The 20,564-nt window shown below is 38.2% G+C and overlaps 1 protein-coding gene across 2 annotated transcripts in view; it reads right to left on the reverse strand.

Annotated features, from left to right (window-relative positions):
- The window catches only part of SYN2 (synapsin II), a 427,960-nt gene that overhangs the window by 62,230 nt on the left and 345,166 nt on the right, over positions 1–20,564 (reverse strand). For both annotated transcript variants that reach the window (XM_050957819.1, XM_050957820.1), the window contains exons 6-7: positions 4,990–5,052; positions 1,699–1,841 (exon numbers count right to left, since the gene is read on the reverse strand). In XM_050957819.1, the coding sequence (XP_050813776.1) occupies positions 1,699–1,841; positions 4,990–5,052 (206 nt within the window). The remainder of the gene's footprint in view (positions 1–1,698; positions 1,842–4,989; positions 5,053–20,564) is intronic.

Consider the following 20,564-nt stretch of genomic DNA (forward strand, 5'->3'; position numbering starts at 1 on the left):
ACTGTGGCTGAAAATTTGCAAAAATGCTTAAAGCATTTTACTGCCATTTTGCTGAAATTTTATTGTAAGAATTATCTTCAGGAAGGATTTCCAAGAGACCCAGCCTTGGTCCCAGTGAGTATTTTCTGTTACAGAAGTTCATTTGCTATTTGTTTTTTTTTCCTGTGTTTTTGTATTTTTGCTTAATTCCATACTATGTATATTAATGCAGCATTTTCTGAAACAAATAGTAGAGATGTGTTAATCTCAGTGTTTCTGGTTTGCTTGGAGCCCAATAAAATTAGGAGTTAGGCTGTACTTTAGCTCAAATATAAAAATAAATAAAAAAATTTAATATACAAGAATTCCTTCACCTTTCCAAAATCATGGGACTCTCTAGGTGCATACAATAGATATTGTGTCCATTGCATCAATAATTGAATTATGAGTAATAAATTTGTCTTGATCCTGCAGTGACCCCTGAAAAGACAGAGCTGTGAGCACCCACTCCAAGCTCTACTGACAACAGAAGAGCTCTATGTACTTCTGACTAAAGGTCATTACAAGATTGGGGTCTCAGTTATATCAGGTGTGGTTAGAATGAAATATTCTGTGCCATTAGTTAAGAGTTATACATTCAGGTCTCTCTCTGAATGAAAATGACCTAAAGTTGTCTCAAAGATTTTAATAAAAAAATTGGGTCTTGTTGCTGAAGGGATTTAAAAAGTCACCTATAAAACAATCAGACCACACTTCCTGTTGTTCGTTCCCTGAAACTATTTTGAGAAATTGCTATAAAAAAATTGACCCACATGCAAAGGTGAAAGTAAGCCGGAACACCATGCCGGACCTGACCTGCTTCCCCAGGCTGGCGATTTAAAGGGCCAGGGCTCCCGCCGCTGCAGGGAACCTTGGGACCTTTAAATCACCGCCTGAGCCTGGCTGCCAGAGCCCTGGGGTAGGACAGCAGGGCTCCCTCAGAGATTTAAAGAGCCTGGAGCTCCGGTGCAGTAGTGGTGGCCAGAGCCCCGGGCCCTTTAAATCTCCCAGAGTCCTGGAGCTCCCAGCTGCCACTGCAGCTAGTAGCTCTGGGGGTAGCTGGAGCCCTGAAGCTTTAAATCTTGATTTAAAAGCCCTGCCTCTTCCAGTTGAGGCCCCGCCCCTGCCCAGGACTCCAGCATACCCGGTAAAGCCTTTAACTTATTTTCACTGCTGCCCACATGGGAATTGTAGGTAACCATTTTGGAACGTCCTAAGCATGTGTTTAATTCTTCCCTCTCCATTCCCCCTCCAAAAAAATAATTAGAAAGTACTTTGCCATCCTTTAAAGTTTAAACCATTTGAAGTAAAGTCCATTTTTGCACTCTCCACAAGACCCCTTTTAATTTCCAGTTTTATAACCTCTGTATGCTTTCCATTTGAAATATCACATTTATTTATTTTATTCTCTCAGAGCATTTCCATTGTTGTTTCTGTAACAAACAGAGTTCAACAAAATGCATTATTAATATAAACATGAAACAGCTGAGATATTAATACTTTTTAAATGTCTGAAAATGTCCATCAACAAATTAAAAAAAGGCTAAAATACTTTCCTCCCAAAAGTGCTGATAATAGAGGACTATTAAAAAAGAGGTATTAGACTTCAATCAAGTGAATTTTGGGGGTGCTTTGTAAATATTGAAATCAGAAAATGAAAGGAGATAATTTTTGGCTCACATGTATGCTTTGTAGTTACTGCCTATCTTTTGGATCCTGATGTCGTATTTGGAGTCTATGAAAGGTTCAGTGGTGGCGTAGGTTTGGGTAAGTGCTACCACACTGGCTATGTCCTGAAAGTCGTAGTGGTTGTCTACCTTAACCTGTTGTCATAACACAAACAGCATGAGGAAGAGAAAAATAACAAGAACAATAGTTAAGCATATACTGTAAAATGCAATTGCAAATGACTCCTGTGAGAAATATTACTTTTTATAGTGTTAGATTACAAAACAAAGAATGGACAATTTATCTGATCTGTAAAAAAAAGCTGTAGTTGTCAAAACTAGAATATGGCAAAAATATTCCTGCAATAAGATGTGTAATTTCTAGCCGGAAATTTAACCTTCACTGTTATAGAAGGCAGTTATCAAGTATCGACATTACATTTTGTTGGAGGAAACCCTTATAAAATACTGATGTTTATTTTTGTGTCACATAAACAATCTCCAGGAATAGTTTTTTATAGGTATTTTATTGTAGCACTTTGGCATTTCAGTTTTAAGGATGCAGTGAACAGTATTTCTGTGTGGGATGGATCAGTTATAATAAGAGGAAGGAAGGAAAGGAATACAAAACCCAACCAAACCAAACAAGGAAAAAACTAATTGCATTATCTGACCATGAATTCTGGAGTCTGTTTATACCATTATGTTGCAAGACACCTCTCCTGACTGGGAGATGTTTGTTAAAGGATTGAATTCTATAGTCTTAATCCAATGTGGTTCAGCTGTTCTGGCCTTCATGCATCTTCATTAGAGCCCAAAACACAAATGGTTGCTTATAGGACTTCATATTTAATTTTGAGATAAGTAAATACACCTATTGGATATTTAGTATCTGTGTTGTACTTTTAAATAAGGTGACAGGCATACTCATGAAGATTTTGAGGAATAATGTGAAAACTGAATGTTTGCAAAGGCATGTGTTGGGTGTACCCAAACTTTACATCAATGTTTTAAAAATGTTTTGATAGTCAGGAACCAGTCCTCCAAGGTCCTAAGTGTTCTGAACTGAACTTAACTGAACTCAGGCTCAACAGAAGCTGAGGGCACTCATCATCTGACAAAAATAGCTCAGTATCTTGAAGGATGAGTTCATAGTTTTTTCAAGGTGTAACCATGTATATCAGAAGAATGTTGACTGTAATAACTTGCACAGTGGGCCATATCCTGCTCCAACTGAAGTCTATGGGAGTTTTACCACTGACTCAATGGGAACTGGACCAAGCTCAATGTTAACTATAAGTGCCTGGATTCAAAATCTGTAGCAGCTTTGATGTCAAAGCAGCCCAATTATATTATCACAACTTTAGCCATTTCCACCAACTTTTGGATTGAAATGAAAATTTTATCCAACAAACTAGAACATTTTATAGGCCAAATTCAATGGTGATGGTTAGGAATCTGTGTAAGCTGGTCAGAAAATATATTCAAGTAGAAAAATGATACTGCACTGATTTGGCATTAAGTAGGTAATGTACAAATATGGGTAACATTCCCTCACAGTAACTGTTATGGGATGCAGGTCATATGTACCTGGCACTTTTATTACACTAAATTCCGAAATGTATTTGGCCCAGAGATTTCCACAGGCATTACGCTTCTTACACACCAGGCTGAATTTACAAGTACACTTCTACCCCGATATAACGCTATCCTCAGGAGCCAAAAAAATCTTATCATGTTATAGGTGAAACCGCATTGTATCAAACTTGCTTTGATCCACCAGAGTGCACAGCCCCACCCCCCTGGAGCGCTGCTTTACCACGATATATCCAAATTCGTGTTATATAGGGGTAGAGGTGTATTAATAAAATGCCTTTTTATTAAGATTCTGATCTGCAAAATGGATGAGAGTAAAGAGATTACAATTTAACTAAATCTGTAAAATCTCATTCCCAATTCCTCCTCCTGTCTACAGTTTAAATTGTGTGTTCACAATAAAACTTAATTTTTACCATTCACTTTCCCCTATTCCAGATCACAAGAGAATTTTGAAAAAGAATTGAAAGGCTGATTTTTCCTAAATCCTTTTCTAGAAACTTGATTGATAGATAGATAGATAGATACAATGTACTAATGCCAAAGTCTTTAATGGTATAAACACTTAAGTGGGAGTCGCATTCAAATATTTGAGAACAGTATTTGGCCACTATAGTGGAAAAATTATGAATATAAGGAAAAAGTTAGATGGTATAGAAAGAATATAATTAAAGAACCAATGTAGGTGGAAGAGGAGGAATAATAGAGTGACTAACATTAAAAAACCCTCAGACAAAGAGGAGTTCATAAATTTTCCTCAAATCAAAAGAGTAAGAACATCCAGCGTGGTAAAGTAACAATGTGGATAAGATAAAAAGGTTCTTGGTTTTGTTTTTTAAATTCAAGTATATTTATAGACCTCTTAAAAAAAGATTGGCTGGTTAAGCCAATCAACTCCTAGTAAGGATGTTTAAGCAATTACATGGTCCCATCATGGGATATTTCTGTTTGTGTCCATATTTAGTCAATAAACATGCAAATGACAAAAATCAATTTTCTGCTATTCAACAGCTGATATTTCATTCATAGAATTTTTGGAAATAAGTGTCATTTGATGACACTTTGCCCTGTTAAATCCTTTTTCATTTGAAGATCTCTTAGCACTTTGTCTACCAATTGAGTACCTGCACCCATTGACATCAGTGGAAGCATAATTGAGCCATACACTCAAACCACCACTGTGAGATGTAAGTGATATAGAAATTGTTTCACCCACCAGTGAAATGCAGTTGCCTCTGGTTTGAATGCAGCAAGTGTGCTGCAATGCTACAGGACAGGAAATGAAGAAAAATACTGTATCCAATTGAAACTACTATGGGAATTTAGGAAGATGTAGGAAAATTTTATTCACCAGATTCTCAAACCTGCAAATCTTTACTTGTGCTTATAAACCTGACTTTTCAAGTAGTTCTGCTGCGGGCAACAAAATTATCATATAAGGCCCTGATTCAGGAAAGCATTTGAGCATGTGCTTAAGTCCATTTCTCAAGGCCAGAATTTAAGCTGGTGATGTAAGCAGATGCTTAAGTACTGTCCTGAATAGGGACCCAAGTAAAGCTTTGCAGAATCAGAACCTTGAGTTGGAATTTGGCCAGCTCACAAGTTTTAACACCTACTGTGGAGAAGTTTATATATTTTAATATTTAGACAATTAAAATGTAGACTAGCACCAGAAAACCACTAGCATATATGTAAATAGGACCTGCACCTTTCCCATGCCTGAATGAGCATGTCCAATCTTCACGACAACTGGAAACGTTGGCAGTGTTAACTAAGAGGGGAAGAAAAGAAAAACAATATTAATTTAACTGACCGTTGAAGTCATGAACATTTTAATATTAATGAAAATAACTTCTTCTGAAGTAGCTGTTCAGGATTCCTTTGAATTTTTTTCATCCTGGTTTAAACTTGCCTGCATATCTTCATCTATCAAACTGGTGTTTGCAAGAGCATCATCATTACTATGTTACATTCCTCTCTGTCCTATATAACACTGCCTTTAATTTATACAACACAACAAAAATGCAGTGAAACAGCTCTTCCCATGTGGATATTTTAGAAGTATCCATGATTGCTCAGCTATTTAATTTGAACCCAAGTGTTTGTTTAAATAGAGCTGTGCTACATTATGAATTACAAAGGTCTAGAGGGTGAAATTGTTAACCTGAGTCTTGATCGGTGGAGCAGTGTCCACAATGATCCTGTTGTATGTGCTTGTGTGACAACAGAAGAAGGGAACGTCTTCCTTACAGAAACAATTGATACCTCAGGAAATGCACACACAGCAGAATACTTACAAGAAGTAGCAATAAAAGCTATAACAAACTGTGAAAAAAATTCAAATGTCCAGTATGCAGCTTGGTCACAGACAATGCTGCAAATGTATCCAAGATGAGAAGAAATTATTTGAGAGAGTCCCAAGCTAATAACATACGATTGCAGTGCTTATTTGATGCACCTCCTAACCAAAGACTTCAGTGTTCCAGAAATAAAGGCTAATGTTGTTCAAATTCCAAAATACTTCTGTTACAACCACTTTGCAGCAGCTGCTCTGAAAAAACTGGGAGGAACCAAGCTAACTCTCCCACAAGATGTGCAATGGAACTCAGTAGTGGACTGTTTTGAGCACTATATCAAGAACTGGCCTAGTGATGACAGTTTGTGAACAAAATCCTGAAAAAATAGAAGGCACAGTCACAGCCAAAGTTCTTAACATTGGGCTTAGGAGAAATATTGAACATGTGCTGAGTACCCTGAAACCTATTTCTCTAGCCTTCAACAAAATGCAGGGAAATAGCCATTTTATTGCTGACGCTGTTGAAATTTGGAAGGGACTGAGTGAGATCTTAAAAAGAGAAATATGCAATGACAGAATTAAATTACAAGCATTAAAAAAACGAATGGAACAAGCACTATCTCCAACTCATTTTCTTGCAAATATCTCAATACTCGGTACTAGGGTTGAACCTTAACTACTGAAGAAGAGCTGGCTATGACATGGACATCCAGCAATCAACCCTCCATAATGCCAACTATAATAAACTTCTGAGCTAAGAGTGAACCATCCAAGAAATATATGTTTGCTGATGATGTTTTAAAGAAAGTCACACCAGTGAACTGGTGGAAGTCACTTAAGCACTTGAATTCAGAGACTGTTGTAGTGATGATCTAACTTTTAACAGTAGCAGCTTCTTCCGCCGGTGTAGTCTTCCTTAGGACTAATTCATTCCAAATTGAGAAATTGTTTGGGACCTGAAAAAGCAGGAAAGCTTATTTTTCTTTTCCAGATTATGGACAAACAGGAAAATGAAGGTGATGATGACTGAGTTAGCTGCAGAAGCCAATATTTTAAGTTTCTCATGTTGACCTTGCTGACCAGTCAATTTAATTTTTTTTAAATATTTCATTGAACTATTTCAGTTAAATATTCAAGTTTTTAAAAATCAGGTTAGTTTTTAACTAAATTCAAAAAATTCATATAATTCTTTTGTTAAAATATTTTATATTTGCTATTGAAGAAAAAAATCCAGAAAACATAACTTTATTGTTTTAGTTAAATAAAACAATTTAAATGCCTGTCTGGTGGTGATCTCCTCCTAATACATCATGGCAAGAAAATCCCCCAAATATTAATGATTAACTTGTTGAATTGGAGATAGTTCACTTCCCAATGACTTCATAAGTATCTGCTTCAATTACCTTTGGTAAATGAAATAACCAATCATTCATTTTCTGATATAGCTGTAAAACTACTCGGAAAAGTTTTCAAAATAAATCACTTCAAAACGTATAGTGTGTATCTTCTAAAAATGAAACCTTCATCTATCTCTGAGTTGTGAAGAATATGTATTAAGGTTACAACAACCAACAAGAATGCACTTTTATGTAGAAATCCATGATTAAATTGAGTCTTCCTGACTAGTGATTTAAATCAAATCCACGCTGACACCTTCTAGAATTTAATGGGGAATTTTAGGCATTCCTTTTTACAGTATAGTTTGAACCTTTAATAACTACAGTTGTAACCCATTCATTCATTTTCTTCTTTATATAATCTGTAGGAGATTTGTTGAGCAGCTTAGTAGATCTGTTAGAATTGTACAACTTTGCAATCAGTATTGCTCCTCAGTAACACATCTGAGTCAATGTTGCTTCAACTGATTTTTCTATATTCCTAAAAAACAAGCAAACAAAAACCCCTACAGTTGTTTTTTGTAGGAAGCTGCATAATAGAGTTTATTTTTTATTTATCTTTTCCCCCCAAAGCAAATGTTGACCATGATAATAGAAAGAAAACATGAACTGAAGGTCTTAAGGCTTACAATAGAAGTTTTGAATTTCTTATGTAATGCTGTGTGTCTTCTGTTGAGAATGGTCAAGTTTAAAATAAATAGCGTACTGCAGGGAGGCATTTTGCCACAAGCCAACAAGGTAGCTAGCTAATGTTTCTTCCTTGAAATCTGGCCTCTGCTGCTGCAAGCTCCAGTTGCAGCTGGGATTTCAATTTCATTATGAGATTCTTGTGAGCCTGAATGGGGTAATTATCTTTGAATACAGCAATTGTGACTTCATACTCTTCATGCAGTAAGTCAGTCTCAGAGCTGGGAACATAGAACCCTAGTCTGGTAGTTCCTCCAAATTCACTGCTCTAAAACCTAGACTATGCATCCTCCCTAAATTTAAACTTCTGGACAGGGCAGGAAGCAAGTGAACGGGTATATTATATCAAACAACAACTACAATGGAGTAAAAGAAAATATGTACAAGTAGGATTATTTTTAACCAAAGAAGGCATTTTGTGCATCTCATGTTTTAGATAGTGACAACCTACTGTCCTCTGCTATCTGGGAGTAAGGAGTAAAAGATGCAGTCAATGTGGAAAGGTAGGAATTCATACACAGAGCTAAAATAGAAGTGGCAGTATCCTGGAAAAAAAACAACAGCCATCTTAAGAATTTCAAAACATCCTATGCATAGCTAAGTTGTTTTATGTTATTGGTATAATCCTGATGACAACTGCAATACATTTAAGTCTGACACATCAGAGTAGTATTTTACATCAGCAGCCTTTTGGCAGAAACAGCCAATTAAATGTTAATCACACATTTTTATTCCTAATAATGCAATTGGTCATCCCATTGAATTAAAATAGTAATGTGTGGCAAACTCAGGACAATTAGCTACCAGGAGAGGGGTAGTAATTAGTCCCAGAGGGGTTAAAAGGCCTCCCCCTATCCACTGAGGGGAGATAGCCATGGAGAAATAAGGTTCAGCTGGAACAGGGGTAACCAGGGAACTAATTAGCTTCAGCTGGCCCCAATTGCTGGGGACCCTTTTAAACCCTCCCTGCAGGGAAGCAGGAGGGGAGGGCAGTGAGAGAGAGAAGTAGAAGTAGAAGTAGAAGTAGAAGTAGAAGTAGAAGTAGAAGTAGAAGTAGAGTAGCGTAGCGTAGCGTAGCGTAGCGTAGCTGCAGCAGGACTCTGAAACTCTTCCTGCAAGGAAGATTGCACTCTCCCCAGAAGGAGAGAAAAACAGAGCAAGGAACTGACTGAGAAAGGATCAGCCAGACCCTGCGCGACCGGGAAGGACTTTTGCTTTGCCAAAGCCTGTGGCTCCAAGGCAACAAGGGACTGAGCCAGCAGAGGAGAAGCAGGTACTTTGCCACAAATGTAATATCATTTATGAAAGAACTATGCATTAAAAAAGTTGGTTTTCAACAGATTAGTTCATTTGACTTGCAGAAATAGGTTAAAACATTGTAAATATACTGTAAATGCAACATTTAGGCAGATTTTGGCCATTGTTACATAACTGTGAGTGAAAATTTAGCAGCACAAAAACACACACTTGCTACTTTTTCTTATGATGTCTCAAGGGACAACAGAATTTACTTATTATTGGGAATAAATTTGGTCATCAAGAGCCTACTTTTCAAATCTAAATGTGCATGTTTACACACCCAAATATGATTAGTTCATAAACAGATAGATAGGCTTCTAATTTAAGTATTTGCAAATGACCATGTAGGTGCACAATGAAACTTTGTATGAAAATGAGGCATGCTTTTGTGTGTGTAGAGTTAAGAAAAAACAGGTCACAATGAGAATGAGATGTGTCCTCTGAAAAAATAGGTGATACTGTAAACTTTTTTTCTAAAACACCAAGACTGTTGGTCAGATCCTGGCCTCCTGTATAGCCTATGGAAGGGGCTCCCCCAACCCTCAGCCCATTCTGTGTGGACACTTAGGGACCTATAAAAAGCAAGCAACACTAAATGTTTTCTACTACTAATTTAAATGGTTTGACTTCACTTTTACATTTAAGACCTAACTCAGCAAAGCACTTAAACACATGTTTAATGTTAAGTATGTATAGGGAATACTTTACTGTACTGGGGTTTTAATCAGCTGTGGGTAGTTTTCTATGTGTACAGCTGCCGTACTTGTACTTACTCAGGAGTAACTAAACTCATTAGTGATTTTGTCTGGTCTTGACGTATTTGGGAACTGAACTAAACAAAACAACATAACATCAACATTTAGCATGACAGCTAGTCAAAATCTTTTAAACCCAGTGTTTGAGGTCCCCCCCAAAAACCTATCAATATAAACAAAGCTATTCCCCCCATCCCCCGCCCCGTGGTCAAATGGGAATTTTCGGTAATATTTTTAAGAATGCTATGCATGCAAGTGACTTACATGACCTAGGATTCCAGCCCAATGAATATAGAAGGACTAAATGCTACTCTGAGGCAGAGGAGGAGATATGAGCGGTTTGTATCATGTAACTGGCTGGGGTGGTATAAATAGGTCATTAAGGATTGGCTGAAACTAAATTACATCAGTGGAGGATCCAGAAAGCCAAGGGAAACCCCAGGGACTGAACAACTGACACCTATCAACAGGAATCTCTGCAAGAAGAAAAAAATGGACCAAGAGTTGAGAGTACAATAAGAGCTGGCCTTGGGAGACATAAGAGCTCTCACCTGGTAATGAGAGACTGAGCAGGTGGGTGAGGTTCTGTGGCCTGCAATGTGCAGGAGGTCAGACTAAATGATCACAACTATTCCCCTCTAACCTTAAAGTCTATGAGAGCCAAAAAAGGCTTCTGTAGCAGATTGGGTGGATGGAGCCCTGATGTTGGCCAGTTTGAACTCTATCTTAACCTTTGCTTCTCTATACTAAGCTAAGGACTTCCCGCTGCTGTATTCCAGTTGACTAATAAATGCTACTTTGTTTTGAAAAGGCTGCTCACTCCTATGCAAAGTCCAGCTCCACGATGGAGTTCTGGAGTCACCTGGGCAAGTCACATGTCCATGCATGACTCAGTCTTTACGTGCAGAAGCCATTGTCCACATAGTATCTTCTATGTCTCCAGGAAGACTTATGTGGATTGGAGCCTTCCAAGCTCTTTTGTCTGTTAACTGCTTCCTCACTGAGCATCTAATTTGCACATTCCTTTCCCAAGAAGTGACCAAATATTCTAACTAAGGGTATGGCTACACTTGACATTTCAAAGCGCTGCTGCGGCAGCGCTGCGGGAACGCTGCCACGGCAGCGCTTTGAAGTGTGAGTGTGGTCGGAGCGCCAGCGCTGGGAGAGAGCTCTCCCAGCGCTGCACGTAAACCACATCCCTTACAGGTGTAGCTTGCAGCGCTGGGAGCCGCGCTCCCAGCACTGCGGCACTGATTACACTAAGGCTTTACAGCGCTGTATCTTGCAGCGCTCAGGGGGGTGTTTTTTTCACACCCCTGAGCGCGAAAGTTGCAGCACTGTAAAGCGCCAGTGTAGCCATGGCCTAAGGCTACTTAGAAATCAAGCAATTATACAGCCAATGTACATAACTCTGAACACACAAATAGTGCCTACATACAACTAGGATGAACATAACCAGTAGATCATAACTTTTACATAGATGTGTTACATGACATATATAGCAAAACCTGATTCCAGTTATATCATACGTACATTTATGAGCACTCCCCCCCAAAGCCTTATGGGGTATACTGTCACACCTGTAACTCTCAAAGCACTGAAGTTTAATTACTATTATTATCTTCATTTTAGAAAGGGGAAAATGAGACACAGAAGGGTAAAGTGAATTGGCCACGGTTACACAATGAATCAGTAGGAGTGCTAGGAACAGAACCCTTGTCTGATTCCCCTTCCTGTGTCCTATTCTCTGGAACACACAGCCCGCAGAGATATTATTTGAATTTCTGTATATACTTTCTAAATTACCTATCGTCTTCAACACTTATCTGTGTTCTCAACTCTGATACAACACTTTATAGGTCCCTTATTTTGACTCAACTGCACTGTCACCATTTGAATTGCCACCAACTCTTGTTTTATGCCTCTCTTGATGATATGTTTTCTGACCCCTAATTTACACTCTAAGGTTATCATCATTAATATATGTCAAATTAACGTAAATTACATTTTTACTTTTCCCACTTTGTTCCCATTATTTAGTAAAGATGTAAAATACTAAGTATTTCGGGAGTGAATTTGCTTATGAAATGAAATGTCTATAATAAATTGTATTTTTTTTTTGCAATACTTTTCTTCTAAGCAGCAGATCCCATCCCAAATGTTTGTCTGTTAAAAATGCCTAACAAATTACTTTGCATAGACTATAAGGACTTTGGGGCAGGCTTTTTGTTGTGTGTGCAGTACCTAGTATAACAAGGCCCTGATTAGGCCCTCCAGAGGCTACTGCGATGCAAATCATAACATAGGATGTAAACTATTTCTACTGTTCAGTCAAATGACAGAAGCCCCAGTCTTGCATGGCTTTAGGTATGTAAATAGTTCTATTAACATCCATCACTCATGTGAGTAAGTTGGGGCTGATGCTGGATCGCCCATTATATGAATGCACGAATCATTGCTTCCTATGGAGCAAAAGTAATTTATCCCTTTCCCTGCAAGTTCCTTCACTACTGAAACCTACAGAACTCTCAGACACCAGACTGAACTAGTTCCAGATCATTATCATCAAGAATGTTACATTAGACTGGAATTAATACCAGCCTATGCAATGCTTCAGGAGACCTCTTTCCAATTCAATATACTGCTAGATTTCATTGGTCCCTTTTCTTTTTCAGGAAATATATTTAGTCTGGTTCTAAATAAAAGTACATCCAGTAAAGATGAAAGGCACTGCAAACAAAGCGTTAAATAAAACAGGGGGAAGGCAGAACAGTGGGCATGATGAGACGTGGAACATAGAATCCATAGGACTTGAAGGGACCGCGAAACGTCATCCAGTCAAAGTCCTCTGCACTCATGGCAGGACTAAGTATTATCTCTAGACCATCCCTGACAGGTGTCTGTCTAACCTGCTCTTAAAAATCTCTAATGATGCAGATTCCACAACCTCCATAGAGGTTTGTTTATTCCAGTGCTTAATCACCCTGACAGGAAGTTTTTCATAATGTTCAACATAAACTGCACTTGCTACAATTTAAGCCCATTACATCTTGTCCTATCCTCAGAGGTTAAGGAGAACATTTTTCTCCTTCCTCCTTGTAATATCCTTTTATGTACTTGAAAGTTATGTCCCCTCTCAGTCTTCTCTAGACTAAAGAAACACAGTTTTTTTTCAATCTTCCCTCACAGGTCATGTTTTCTAGACATTTAATCATATTTGTTGCTCTTCTCTGGACTCTCTCCAATTTATCCACATTTTTCCTGAGATGCGGCACCCAGAATTGGTCACAATACTCCAGTTGAGGCCTAATCTGCGTGGAGTAGAGTGGAAGAATTACTTCATGTGTCTTGTATCAGAGGGTAGCCGTGTTAGTCTGGATCTGTAAAAGCAGCAAAGAATCCTGTGGCACCTTATAGACTAACAGACGTTTTGGAGCATGAACTTTCGTGGGTGAATACCCACTTCCTCAGATGCATGTAATGGAAATATCCAGGGGCAGGTATATATATGTGTGCTAGCAAGCAAGCTAGAGATAACGAGGTCAGACTGTGAATGGCTTGCCAATTACAGAACCAGTTTCTCCTCTCTTGGTTTTCACACCTCAACTGCTAGAACAGGGCCTCATCCTCCCTGATTGAACTGACCTCGTTATCTCTAGCTTGCTTGCTAGCACACATATATATACCTGCCCCTGCTTTCATGTGTCTTGCTTACAACACTCCTGCTAATACATCCCAGAAAGATGTTTGCTTTTCTTGCAAGGTTATATTGTTGACTCATTTAGCTTGTGATGGGTATTGGGATGGTTACAGGAGACCAAGACACTTTCTCCTCTGCACCACAGGGGAACACTCTGGGGGAATAAATTCTGGTGCATCAGGAAGTGGGTTTTAATTAGCAGGTGACAGATCCTCCTTCTAGTACTGAAACCCTTAATCACATGCTTAAATAGATCCCTACTCAATAAAAATGTAGGCATGTGCATAGTTTTAAGAACATGCTGAAGATTCACTAACTTCAATGAGACTTCTGCATGTGTGTTAAGTGTTTTGCTGAATGGGGTCCTGACTGAGTAAACTCCCCAGCATGATGCCAGAGAGCACCATACTGTTAAAGGCTCTGTTCATCAGCAGAGATGTAAAGCTAAGAGCACCTAAGTGGCTGTGGCCTTTTAAGTTCCTATAGTACATCTCACAAGATTAAGAGGTGGTGGTTTCTGTATTCTAACTAAAATACCTGTATGGATGACAACATTCTGCCTACTTAATTCCCCAGTGACTACACATGGAAATTTTTCTATCACTTCCAGCAAGAAACTGTTTTGTCATAGCCACATTTCAGTGATAGGTGATTTCTGTGTAAATATTGTTTGTATTTCTGCAAAGCACCTTCACCCTTCAGAATGGTGCTGCAGACATCAATAAATAATCATTTCTTTGGAATTGTTTCACTTGAACCCATTTTTAGGAACCATTTCAAGAGTTGATCTTTGATCCAACAAACATAAAATTGTTTCTCTAGAGAACTTCAGTCTAAGTAATCTGCAGTTAAATGCATCTCCAATACCTTATCAGTTTAATTAGTCTTGTTTCCAACTAGCCAAAAGCATGCATGTGCACACACATTATGAATTAATGGTTGGCTATGTTTTAGTTTAAAAATTAAGCTGTGAATTATGGGAATACAAAGTAGCACGTATCCTAAATTTTAGTTATTTATTCATTACCTTCATATTTTAAAAAAAGTTAAATGTCTCCCCATCACCCAAATTTAAAATAAAAAACAAATCACTGCCTGGTTGGGACATTATAAGGCAGCAACTGATTTTTATGGTTGAGCCATAAACCACTGCAATGGGGTTTATAATGGAAATGCTGGCAGACCTTTTGACTACAGCAATACAAATGGCACCCCGCAATTAACAGGACCACAAATTTTCCCATGATTCCACAGCTGTGGAATCCTTTGTGGACCACAGGAACAAAAACAACAATTAAAGAAAATAGGCTTTGCCTTACAAAAATTAACCAGCATCTTTAAAAGGAGCAGGATTCCTTTAACACTGGAGTCTGATACCAGGATTTCTAATGACATGCCATATCTCAATAGAAATAGAGGGGAGTGGAAGGCAGGTAGCAAAGGTAATCAAAACACAAAGGCTACAGCTGAAGCAAAAGAGGGATCAAGGAAGACTTCAAAATTAAGTTACCACAAAACATTTTTGGTTGTTCTCATCACTATAATAGCACGAGTGTTAGCTATGTGATGCTGATGTGCCTGCTGTCAACTACGCCATATAGGCAGTACTTAGAGCTATTTTCCCTTATTGCTGCCCCTACACTCCCTGATCCCTGCAGATTTCACTCCCTGCATGGGGACTTGTCAAGTATAATTCCCAATTCTGGACCTTAGCGTCCAAAATATGGGTGCTAGCATGAATTCCCCTAAGCTTAATTACCAGCTTAGATCTGATAGGCTGCCACCAATCAGGACTTAGAGTAGAGCACCTGATAGACTCTGGTCTACCCCCAAAACCTTCCCTGGGGGTCCCAAGACCCAAATTCCTTGAGTCTCACAACAAAGGGAAATAAACCATTCCCTTCCCCCTCCCTTCTTCCTCCCAGCTCCTTCCCGCCCTGGGAACACTAGGAGATTGCCTGATTCAACTTCTTGAATCACCACACTGAGAGGAGTGTTACCTTCCCCCTCACCCAGAGGCCGTACAGATTCAAGCTGCGTGAATCTAACACAAAGAGAAAATTTATCCTTCCCTTCTCCCCACCAATTCCCCTGAACCTTAACTAGGAGAAAAAAAATCAAACAGGTCTTAAAAGCAAAACTTTTATTAAAAAAGAAAAAAGTAAAAGGTTTATCTCTGCACTTTAGATGGTAAAAAGTTACAGGGTCTTTCAACTTTAAACAATAGAAAGAAACTTTCTCCAGCAGAAACACAATTTAAGCTACTTCCAGCAAGTACACATATGCAAATGAAAAAAAAAACAAATTAAAAGACTATGACCGCCTTTTCTTACTTACAATTCTGAATAGATAAGAGACTGTAGCAGGGATATTGGCAGAAACCTGGTTGCACCTCTAGTCCCGTCCAGGACCCAGAGAGAACAAAGCCAAACCCAAAACCCACAAACAAAGGCTTCCCTCCACAAGATTTGAAAGTATTTTATCTCCTGATTGGTCCTCTGGTCAGGTGTTTGCAGGTCACTGTTTGTTAACCCTTTATAGGTGAAAGAGACATTAACCCTTAGCTATCTGTTTATGACAGGACTACCTGCCCAAATCTACAAAGTGGTTCTCACCACCACTGATTGACTCCAATCATGGGGAGAAATCATAGTTCGAAGTAAGAAAAATTGACTAATTTCTGTTACAATTATGATACATATGGGATTTAACTTCCCCACCTGCTCCCTTCCATTTTGACTTCTATCCTTGACACCACAGGAGCTAGCACAGAAACCAGTTAACTTCATGAGCTTTTTGTTTATTTTGAAGGAAAATATTTAAAAAACAGCTCTACCAAATGTGAGTGGAGCTTCTCTTTGGAAGGCAGTGTCATTAGCAGAGCTGATGGAAAGTTTTAATTCAATTTTTTGGTTTCTTGCAATAATAGCCTTCTTTCCAAAATGATTTTTATGGAAAAAAGTGTTTCTTTAGCAACCGTCTGGTTTATTATTTAAAAAAAAAAGACTTTGGAAAAGAAATTGCATTGACAAAGCAGAAAATGTTCATGAAAATTTTGGAATACAAAGACAATTATTTTTAGCCAATCCTTACAATTTTTGACCAGCTCTAGAAATAATCTTGTTAAAGAAATGAGGCAAAATAAATATATGAAGAGGATATGCAATCCAACAATGAATTAAATCACAATGACAAGATTGACTACACCTTGTGGACTTTCAAATAGCAATTGTCAGCTTCAAACTGTCAACAAAATATAAAAAGCTGCGAAGTACACACAAACTTTCAGCCACCTTAAACATAAATAACAAGCTCACCCTGATTCCCTGATCTTGCAATGGAATCTACTTGCATGAACCTTCATATCTGTGTGGAGTACTAATCCACTAGGTTTTAAATGGTTAAATCAGTAAAAGGATAATTTGGGATTTATTATTAATTATATTTATAGATCAAATACTGCAGGCACTGATAAAATAGCATTTTTGGTAGAAAACGGTAGCTGAATACATATTTTTATTTTGCCTCAAATAACTAATATGATTTTCCACACAAAACAGCATGTCTGAATATGTTGAATCGGGTCAATAACAAATATTATTGCAATCACCAATATGGCTGTGGCTGTTACTGAATTTGTAGAAGCTTGTATAATATCAGTGTAGATTATTTACTGTAGAGATATTTGCCAGTATACTAACTTTGCCAATGGAAAATGATAAACTCTACTGATTTTTTTTTTATCAGGTTCTAAAGAATATATATTCTTTCTTTTCAGTGATTTTAAACTTCTCTCAATTTGGGGTTTCATTTCAAAAGCCTCTGAAGTCAAAGTGAGTCTTATGGTTCATGTCTGGTTCTGCTTTGATCTGTGAACTTGTAGACATGTTCCCTGAGGGAGTAAAAACCATATTATGTTCTGCAAATGAAAGAGTAAAAAAAATCTCTGAGGAATCCTTTTAAATCTAGATAACAGAAGTCAAGATTCCTAAATTTCAGCTAGAAGAGCATTTAGTATGAAAGTTGCTTTCACTGATATGACACATTTTAACGATTTCTGTCATATGTTAATATCAGGAAATACATTAATATATTTAATGACCAGACAAATGGAATGGTTGTTATCAAAGGGCACCTTCAGACTGGAAATTCATTGATGTTCGACATGAAACTTAATGAGTATAGCAATAATACTTTAAAATCTCTTGGCAGGCTGGCCACCTGTCCAAGTGTTCAAAGTCTAACCATTCTTGGTTAACTGCACCACTGAAAGGTTTAAGGACAAGAGAGGAGAAGGAATTAAATATTAGAAGTGATTACATCTGTAATGGAAATACTGCAACATATGTAGACTTAAAATGTGACTGTAATATCCTGTCTGAAGAAGCTTTGATGCTTTTAATAATGTCTGTCTCTCTCCTACTAAATAAATTAGCTATTTTAGTGGTATTTTTCTTTCCAGAGTTGACACGTGCTGCTTAACTGCTTGCAATCACTTTATTTTTCTAGGTATCTACTTGGTATTTCTTTGTTTGTTTGTTTTTTAAATATTAGGGAAACATCTCAGAGGCAAAGCATTAGGAAACCAGATTGAAAGTATGTCTCTCACTGGTATTCAGACAATAAAAATAAAATTTAGCACTTAATGAGCCTAGTCCTCCTCTCATATATAGTGAGTAACTCGCTTGATGTTACTGGGCTGCTGACTAACTCATCTAGCCTCAACGGGCCTGATCCTCAGCTGATGTAATTACAGTGGAGGTACTCTGTTTCACACCAGCTGAAAATATGGCCCAAACCGGAGTTACATTGGTGTACAATGTAGAACTGATAAATGAAATTGTTTTTAATTGTTCACTTTATTAATGTAACTTCTGTTCATCATTCACTACACTTGCCTACACTGTAACTTCTGTTCCATATTGTAATTCAAACTCCATTTTAAAACACTCACTCCATTTTGTAAAAGCTTCCTCCAACCTTCATTTTTGCAAACCCTGCTGTAATCTTATTAGTTTAGTTTAGATGTGTGAATGAGGTATGTATGAATGATGGAATCAACCTCCAGCCCCAGCCTGTCCTGATGAGATAAAGTTCAAATACCAACGGCTGAAGACCTAGACAACAGCCCTAAACAAAGTAAGAAGCATCCACCCTAAAAAGAAAAGGACAACAGAACAACAGAAGGAAGATCAAAGCCAGGTCCAAGGCTGAAAGTCACGCCTGCAATTGATGGGTGATCAATCTAAACCCAGAGGCAGCGTGACACAGCAAGACCTATAGACTTTGAATCCAAACTAAAAGCCTATAAAAAAGAAGGGTGAGATGAGAGACTCTGGGTAACATTCTGCTGCCAACATAGAAGAACATCGGTGCCTGCCCAACAGAGATCCAGCTCAGCCTTGTGCCCAGCTTTCCTGGCCAGTTAGCTGCCACAAGCTACGAACCCAAGCTGCAAAATCAAGCCATGAACTTAAGCTATCTTCAGGACTGGTAACTATGCAGCAGCTGCAGAACACCTGATGAATGTGGGGGTGTGTGTGTGTGAATGTGTGTGTGTGTGGGTATTAGGTATAATGTGTGTGTGTGTGTGTGTGTGTGTGTGTGTATAGGTAATAGGTATAATGTGTGTGTATAAGAATTAAGATATTAGTTATTAGTCATAAATTGTTATCATAATAAATGTGGCATATTTGTCTTGTCCCCTTTAATAAGATCCTGCTGGTTTTTACTGGTCTAATATTTTATTTTATTTCAGAAAGTTGAAAAAGCTACTAGAGGGGAAGCTGTTCTAGACTTGATTTTAACAAATAGGGAGGAACTTGTTGAGAATTTGAAAGTAGAAGGAAGCTTGGGTGAAAGTGATCATGAAATCATAGAGTTTGCAATTCTAAGGAAGGGTAGAAGGGAGTACAGCAGAATAGAGACAATGGATTTCAGGAAGGCGGATTTTGGTAAGCTCAGAGAACTGATAGGTAAGGCCCCATGGGAATCAAGACTGAGGGGAAAAACAACTGAGGAGAGTTGGCAGTTTTTCAAAGGGACGCCATTAAGGGCCCAAAAGCAAGCTATTCCAATGGTTAGGAAAGATAGAAAATGTGGCAAAAGACCACCTTGGCTTAACCATGAGATCTTGCGTGACCTACAAAATAAAAAGGCGTCATATAAAAAATGGAAACTAGGTCAGATTACAAAGGATGAATATAGGCAAATAACACAGGAATGCAGAGGCAAGATTAGAAAGGCAAAGGCACAAAATGAACTCAAACTAGCTATGGGAATAAAGGGAAACAAGAAGACTTTTTATCAATACATTAGAAGCAAGAGGAAGACCAAGGACAGGGTAGGCCCACTGCTCAGTAAGGAGGGGGAAACAGTAACGGGAGACTTGGAAATGGCAGAGATGCTTAATGACTTCTTTGTTTCGGTCTTCACTGAGAAGTCTGAAGGAATGTCTAATATAGTGAATGCTTACGGGAAGAGGGTAGGTTTAGAAGATAAAATAAAAAAAGAGCAAGTAAAAAATCACTTAGAAAAGTTAGATGCCTGCAAGTCATCAGGGCCTGATGAAATGCATCCTAGAATACTCAAGGAGTTAATAGAAGAGGTATCTGAGCCTCTAGCTATTATCTTTGGGAAATCATGGGAGATGGGGGAGATTCCAGAAGACTGGAAGGGGGGCAAATATAGTGCCCATCTATAAAAAGGGAAATAAAAACAACCCAGGAAACTACAGACCAGTTAGTTTAACTTCTGTGCCAGGGAAGATAATGGAGCAGGTAATTAAAGAAATCATCTGCAAACACTTGGAAGGTGGTAAGGTGATAGGGAATAGCCAGCATGGATTTGTAAAGAACAAATCGTGTCAAACTAATCTGATAGCATTCTTTGATAGGATAACGAGCCTTGTGGATAAGGGAGAAGCGGTGGATGTGATATACCTAGACTTTAGTAAATCATTTGATTCGGTCTCGCATGATATTCTTATAGATAAACTAGGAAAGTACAATTTAGATGGGGCTACTATAAGGTGGGTGCATAACTGGCTGGATAACCGTACTCAGAGAGTAGTTGTTAATGGCTCCCAATCCTGCTGGAAAGGTATAACAAGTGGGGTTCCACAGGGGTCTGTTTTGGGACCGGTTCTGT

Source organism: Gopherus flavomarginatus, chromosome 6 (genome assembly GCF_025201925.1).
Source record: "Gopherus flavomarginatus isolate rGopFla2 chromosome 6, rGopFla2.mat.asm, whole genome shotgun sequence".
Taxonomy (NCBI): domain Eukaryota; kingdom Metazoa; phylum Chordata; order Testudines; family Testudinidae; genus Gopherus; species Gopherus flavomarginatus.